This window comes from Saccostrea echinata, unplaced genomic scaffold (assembly GCF_033153115.1).
Source record: "Saccostrea echinata isolate AGI-Se365-2 ecotype Australia unplaced genomic scaffold, CSIRO_AGI_Sech_v1 ptg000056l, whole genome shotgun sequence".
In the NCBI taxonomy this organism is placed as follows: Eukaryota; Metazoa; Mollusca; class Bivalvia; order Ostreida; family Ostreidae; genus Saccostrea; species Saccostrea echinata.
The window spans coordinates 3,314,426-3,322,546 of record NW_026889805.1 but is presented as its reverse complement, the minus strand read 5'-3'; the positions used below and the strand labels follow the sequence as shown (position 1 = coordinate 3,322,546).

The following is an 8,121-nucleotide window of genomic DNA, read 5'->3' as shown; positions in this document are numbered from 1 at the left end:
GATCGCATTGCCTCAGGCAGTCGGTATACATCAACAAAGCGTATCGGAAAACATAACGTGATGCCCGCCTATCGTGTGTTTCGTGACATTATGAAGAGCCACGCACTTTGTGTATGAGGAACACACTATGGATTTTAAGAAATTTGTTATATTCGTTAAGGATTTCGTTTTTGGATTGAGACTTACAACAATATCATAGGTAATATATCTGATGTGTCACAGCTGTATTTATGTTTTCCCCCCTAACTGAGGGTACTGTGACCCTTTGGTCGACGTCAAAGTGGCAGGCGTAAACACAATAGAAAAAAACATGGCGCACTCCTGGAGGCTGATGTTTCATTTTATTGTTTTGGCAGTTTATTCGTCAACAAATGTGAAATCTACACCTTTACCGACAGATACTGAATATATATTGTCGAACAGAACAGAGAAAAATGGCGGATATTTACCATATGGATGGGATAAATTTTGTACTCTGAAGGAAGACAGTAATGAGAAAATTAAAGATTTCTTTTGTCATGTTAAAAAACAGTTTTCTGGAAAATGGAGCTTTACGGAATTAAGAGAACACATTGTCAACAAAACAGTGAAATACAAATTTGAAATAAAATGTGAAGCTGGGTCAAACATTTCTGTACCGTGGCCATTAAAAGCAAGGAATGTTTTACAACTTAAGATAGAAAATTGCGACCTGGACCACTATCTACGGGAATATACCCAGAAGTTTATTTCAAATATTCCGGATGAACTTGAGCAGTTGGTAATCATCGATAGTGTTATAATCATTGATATAATGGACATGTTAAATATCGCTATTAACATTTCAGAAATTGATAAAGACTACGACTGTGGGCATGAAGAAACATTACAACGATATGTGTTTAGAAACATCAGTTATGCGTTTGATAAGTCTATGGAGCTTTATTTGGCTAGTATGTTTAACAATGACTCAGATTTCATGTCCTCAGAAGTTATAAGCACAGGATCAGAAATGTTACCACAATCTCGTCATATCAAACACAAATGCATATACAACAAACTCGAATATGCGGATCTCAGTATCAATTCTCAAACATCGAAATTTCACACAGAATTATCCACAGAAAACGCAATGTTTCCTTCGCTCAGGTTCTTCAATTTATCAAACACTCAGCTTCCAAACCTGGCAGAGGCCCATAGAAAATGGTATCGTTATTATCAAAAACTAGAGGTGATGGACCTATCGCACAATCGCTTCACAGAGCTAGAATTTGATCCAACGGCAGATGTCTGGGACATTCCCATGTTGACAATGAACGTTTCCTATAATAACATTTCTGAATTTAAGGTCGACAAACTAGAAGAGCTTGTGGACATGAAAAAATTGTTCATTGATTTCAGTCACAATCCATTAAATTGTTCTTGTACAGAAGAAACAAGACAACTTATTACTTACGTAAACGATCAATCAAAATGGATTCTACCGAAATATCAGAGATACAGATTCATGATGGATTTAGAATGCATGTATCCCGACGACATTTATGGAAAACGTCTCTCTGATCTTAAAATAGAGGATTTAAACTGCAAGCATGAGCTTGTAGAAAGGATAGCGGTAGAAGCTGTTGTATTCTTAAGTCTATTGTCAGTTGCACTCATCATTGTTATCATAATTCTACTTAAATTCAGAAGGGAGATCAGAATATTAACCTACACAAGATTTAACATCATTTTACCGTGTCAACCTATCGAAACATTCGAAAATAAGAAATTTGACGCTTTTGTCTCCTACAGTAACCACGACCAGGAGTGGGTCACCAGTGTGTTTGAAAATACTGCTTCTAACAACCCTTTGAAAAACTTTAAGTTCTGTTTACATCACAAAGATTTCATGCCAGGAAAAACGATTTTTGACAATGTCATAGACTGTGTAGAGGCCAGTCGCCACACAGTTATCGTTCTTTCTAAACATTTTCTCAACAGCCATTATTGTATGTACGAATTTCATGAGGCATTTCAGCAAAGTATTTATGAGAGAAAACGGCATTTGTTGGTTATCATGATGGAAGATATCCCCACCAATGATCTTCCGAATGATTTAAAACGATGTCTAAAGACATTTACATACATTCGAAAGGACGATAAAATATTTGTCGATAGATTGGTGTACGCCTTGTCCTACAAAGGCCAAAAAGCCATGCTTGTTGACAGTCGGTGTCGAAGTGCAGCTTATTCCAATCAAACTTCCTGTGAGACGGACATTACGGAAGCAGGTAGTGATGGAAACTCGAGCCCGATATCTATTATTGATCGAGATAATATTTTTCCAGATTTAATCAATGAAAAAGACATTGTTAGTGTCAAAAATGAGAAAAACAACATTCTGTAATCACTTGTCATTGAATTGTATCAACATGCATTATTCACTTTGATATCATGCGTTATATCGAGAAAAAAAATAGAGTATTACTTTTAAACTTGAAAAGGTATTTTATTTCAAGTTTATAAAATAAATGGCATATAATCATAATTACACATAAATCACATGTTTGTACACTAGAATTTGAATGTGTATTGATAGATGATTTTGTTTTATGTAGTGGACCACTGATTTATTTTTATTTAATTTTTTATTTTAGTGCTGTAAAATTGATCCTTTGTTTTCTATGGGTAATATTTTTACAGAATATTTATCTTGTATAATTAGAATTCTTTTGACCATAACAGTATAATGCAGAACATACAGATTTGTAGGAGGGCACATGGATTTGGTTAGTTCACAAGTTACCTCAGTTTAAGTCAGTAGTTTAGTGGATTAAAAAATTGCATCTGTTTAATTAGGATATTGCACTTTCGTTATACCAGGATATTCATGATTTAAGAAAGGCAAAATTATTTTATTACACCACAAGAAAGTCTCTTAATTTTATCGTGTATCCAGTACACACTCTTTGTAAACAATCTATATTCCTTGTAAATAATCTACATTTGTTCTGGAAAAAAAATGTTTAGCAAGTTTACAATGTTAAAAGATAATTCAGTTATTTGTTAAGAGTACAAGGCTTTATCACTGCAGATATTAATATTGTCTCGAAACATTTGCATAATAATCAGGCATTTGTGACACAATTCTGCATAGTTTATAAATTTATATAAAATTTGCTCAGTTTGTTATAATGCACGTTTTGTAATAGTGTTGTATAAGTAACAACATCTGTAGAGGGATATCTGATAAAAACAAGAAAAGGAATTAAAAAAATTAATTTTGTTTTTCATCTTGTTCATGTTCATTCATTTCTAACAGGTTTTGTATTATCAAATAAACTTTTAAAGTAGTCACATTGCAAAATTTATCCCATATAATAAAATCCGTTGGAAAGGACACTTTGAATCCGCATTGTGGTGATAAAAAGACCTCGTCACTAAACGTTATATCTTTTTACAAATTAAAATTACTCAAACATGGCGCTTTTAGTTTTCACTTTAATGGATATATAAACTATATAATGAAGGAGACATGGCGGTCAGCGAAAAAAAGGGTTCAGTGCCCTCCGTGTATATTTTACTGAGTGGGCGTTTGCTTTTTTCCTTGTAAAATTTCAAGAGGGGATTTGTGAGAAAGTTATTAATATTGAGTTTAAGCATTTTTTACTGAGATTTTATAGAATTTGATAACATCAGCATGTGGAAGTAGTTGTATAGGCACAGTATGATCACTGTACGATTACGTCAGGCTTGTTTCTCCTAGATGTTTTAAGAATTTAATTTTCAATGTCAGGATCAGACATCATTTATCTAAGAAAATTAACTTTTAAAATTGACAGTTGAACCTAGTCACAAAAATGTTTAATTACTGCATATATTTAGCTAAAATATTTTGATTCCTAACAGTGATTTAATTGTCTAATTTACAAGTAATTAATCAAAACTTTTTATTGGGTTGTGAAAATATACAATGACAAGTTTAAAGTTTAATTACTGACTTAGATGATCTCGATAAAAATTTACTTTTACAACATTCACATAATTTATAAAGAATTTTTTTTTTTTAATTTGTGAAATGTTTCTTATTTGCATTATAGCCAGAACCAGTATGTCTATATGTTCTGGTATGTTCTCTTTAAGTTATTCGTCCTTTTAAACACAATTGTTTTAAAATCGACGTAATAAGCATATTGTGTCATAGTTTAGATTTTAGAAATGATCTTTCGATAGAATTTTTATCCAAATGAAAAATAAGTTTGTCTCTGTATTTTTTACGGTGTAAATACAAATGGGCAGCTTTTTATTTAATTCAGAGCTACTATTTTCTTTATCACACGTAGGACTTCGGTACAAACATAAGTCTTTCATTCTTCTTTTTTTTTTTTTTTTTTTTTTTTTTTTTTTTTTTTTTTGATTTCATATACAAAGAGCTCATTAGGGGATGCTTGCTCCTCCTCTTAGACAATAATTGAAGCATTTTGTGTATCCTAAAGTTTAGTTATTAGTTTGCCATTAATATATCTCTCGTTTAAAATCTAAACATAAGACGAATGTGTCAGACTTTGTGATGTCTTTTAATTAGAATTCAGCGAGTCCTCTCATCCGAAGGACCCACAACTTTACTTCAAAGTGCAGAGCACTTGGCGAAGGAAGCTACCTATTTTTTTATCGATTTAGGTCAGTTGCGGCCGAGATTCGAACTCACGACCTTCGATCACGGAGCGAGCGCTCTACCGACTAAGCTACCGTGACGGTCATATGAATGGAAGTAGCTATTGTTAATTGATAAAACGTCGTCGATATATCGAAATGTAGGGTTGAAGGCCACAGCGAATGTTTACTTCTCATGTAGAAGTTTTTTAATAAATTCTGCTTCATAGGAATATAGAACAGGTTGGCTAATAAAGGAGCACAACAAGTTGCTGTCCTTTAAAAAAGGACTGCAATACGTGGACCATATGCATGTGTTTCTACACGAAATTCAAAGAAAATTTCTAGATTTAGTGATTTTACAAAGGTGTAATTAATTATTTTTTTTTTACATGTATCTTGTAATTTTCATCCCATTTAAGTCTGCTTAATTAGGCTCTAATGATAAAAAACCATGATCTTGAAATTATGTGAATATGAAATATTCAATCTAATTAAAATTAGATGTTCCGAATCCGCTACCGCTTCTCAAAAGAAGCGGTAGCGGATTCGGAACATCTAATTTTAATTAGATTGTGAAATGTTGATCTAGGTGTCTATCACAATTGTAAACACTGGTAAAGTAGCCTTTAAAATCAATTATCAATAGAATTAAAAGATGCCTAAGCGTGCAGGTGTCGTAATGGTTGAATTGTAACTCCGTTGGCGGATCCAGGAAAGGAAGGGGGATTCGGATGTTGTAACCCCATTTATTTTTGCAGAAAGAGGAAGAGAGAGAGAGTGTGTGTTTTTTTTTCTGTAGTATAGATATTTTTACGTCTAGTATTTTCAATAAAATAAGTACTTCAATCTCTGCCCTTTCTGCTCTCTAGATAGAGTTTTGCTTATTGCTTTTCTCCTTGTACTTTCACAACCCCGACCCCGGGCCTCGACCACCCACACGTAACATGAAAGATTTCACTTCGATATCATAGGAAGATTCCGGCGAACGTACATAGCTATTTTTGGACCATCTTCTGAAGTAGCTACTTTAAGTATGCATAAAAGGTCATGAAAGGGAGTATGCATAAGAGAATATTTTTCTCCTTATATTATGGGGATATTTTAGTCAATAAAGAGAAAGGTTCAAAATGTCCCCGTAGTATGTTGGGGAGGGGGGCTCACTTTTTCTTAAAAAAATAATCTGTTGTTATAATTTGAATATATAAGCTTGATTTGTATAGGAAGCTCCCCCGCACTTTTTGTTGCGGGAAGGTTCAAAATACGGACAATCAAACATTTAAAAGAAATCAAAATGTACCGAAAAGTTTAGACGAAGCCCCCTCCCCCCGAAATAGGATTTTACAGTGTGGTGCACAGGTTGTTATTTTAATTTATTTATTAATTGTTGCTTGTCAACTCTTTTTGGAGGTTGCCCCCTTTGAAAACCGTTGCTACGGACTTGAATATAAGTGCCTGCAGTGTGACCTAGAAGCCCCCCCCCTTTTCAAAAACTGCTGAATTGGACCCTGTACTGGAGCACTAGAGGGTCTCGAGTTATCTAACACGATGCTAGGTTATCGATTAACTCGATCAATTTAAAAACACACACACACAAATAATTTTGTGTGTGTGTGTGTGTGTGTGTGTGTGTGTGTACATGTTTTCTCTCTGTCTCTTTTAAATAACGGAATGGTTAATATACAACACCTGCAATCGTGTTTATCCGAGCTCGCCAGAAGGCGGATCTGAGAAGATGCGTCGCACTGTGTAGACCTAGGCTATTTGGTCTTGCAAGCACAGGTGTGTGCACTGTTTGCTGATGACGGTATTTGCTACGGACATGAAGGACTATACACCAATTTCATAACGTGCAGTTTTTTACTAGTGAAAATTGGAGTAAATTAAAAGTCGAATGTCTTGGATATGGGGTAACCAATACCTGTTCTTGTTACAACGACCGTCAATGCATCCATGGACGAGTTCATTGGTTACTCTGAAAGGTGGCACAGGTCAACCTTTCGTTAACATTTTCTACAATGAACTGGCTACTTTGAGTGATTGTACTTTCATAGCAAAGTAGTGAAATTTTATTCCCGATTGGCCTATATTTTTGTCATTTAAAAAAATCGGGCTATTTCGATACATGTAAGGGACTTGACATCTGCACTAGATTTATTTATACGGAAGATATCCTATCATTGGAAAGATAGATGGTACACATGTAGCACAGATCTGTAGTACGCAGATTTTTTTTTTATGTTTCTCCCTCTCCCCCACATGGAAAAACGTTGCTACAGGCCTCTATCAAGCTATATTTGGATTGCTGTCAATCAAATTATTTAGCAAACCTTGATGCAAAAAACTAATGCCGGTAAATCTTTTAAAACCTAGTAGTTGAATTAAGTTTTTAATTCAACATGTTCAAGCTGTTAAGCTATCTATATAAGTTTTTCCTACTTATTTAAAATGCTTGTACCATAGAATTTACTTTGTATATAAGGATATATGTATTGAAGAGAAATTCAGATCTTGGTTACGCCAAAGAATAAATAAATACGATGTGCAGATTTTAGAGCGAGGTTTGCCAATGATTGGCATATTCTAATTCGAAAAGGGCGAATTGTTCTAAGGGCAAGCTAGCATTCTCGCGCATGCGTAGCCTGACGTAAGCCCATGACATCCGGTTTAACCCCACTTATATATTTTTTGCGTGGACCTCAGGGTCTACGCAATAAGTGCCAATCGAAATTCCAACAGTCTTTTGGAAAACATGGTCTCCGAAGTCTACATAGATCCATCCTTTTAATATAACTTCAGAGTACTTGTGTGTAGAATCAGAGTGATTTTTAACAAAATAATTCTGCTGATGATCAAGATTTGAAAATTTTCGAGTTCCTTTTTTTATTGAAGAAGCAGTAGTATATGGTATCAAAAAGCCTTTTTAATTTATCTTGAGGAATGGTTATATAACGTATGGAAAAGCAGTACGCTTTGATGTTTTTGACTTTTGAATTTTTTAAAAAAGATTTTAAATTTTCTAAAAGTTCTTTGGAGTTTTTAGAATCTACATCTGATTTTCACCACTTCTAGAATATGCTGTAGCATCGTACGTCTGAAGTTTTTAGATTACAGCAGCTAATATTTTTTTAGGAGTAAAGATAGAGGCTTGATAGATCATATGCTTGACCCGGCAATTTATTTGTAAGGATTTTTATGAAGATAAGGAATCCGGTCTAGGTAAGATAGATCGAACTCACCTTGGTTGACTGGAATGTTAAAAGTATTTTCCAGACTTAGAATTAAAACCCAGTTCTTCTAACATACAGTTAAAATATTGAGCCTTACAAACAAAGATGATATTGTCGAATTGAAGGCCGTTGTATCAAATCAATCTTAAAACATCTAAGAAAATCATGTTAAATAACTGCATAATGATTGCCTTAGAACTTATCAAAAAGAAAGAAAAATGTCAGAAAACATTTTTAACCAGTTTAATAAAACCATCAATACAATAATAAAACAAAG

General features: G+C 33.9%; 1 protein-coding gene across 1 annotated transcript; it reads left to right on the top strand.

The window, feature by feature from the left end:
• Positions 1-310: 310 nt before the first annotated feature.
• LOC133173526 (toll-like receptor 6) lies at positions 311-2,368 on the top strand. The gene has a single exon (XM_061308511.1). It carries the CDS (start codon positions 311-313, stop codon positions 2,366-2,368), a length of 2,058 nt encoding a protein of 685 aa, XP_061164495.1.
• The last annotated feature ends 5,753 nt before the right edge of the window (positions 2,369-8,121 follow it).

Bases quoted from the DNA above. Each gene is read 5' to 3' on its own strand.
- LOC133173526 (XM_061308511.1), top strand. From the start codon at position 311: ATGGCGCACTCCTGGAGGCTGATGTTTCATTTTATTGTTTTGGCAGTT.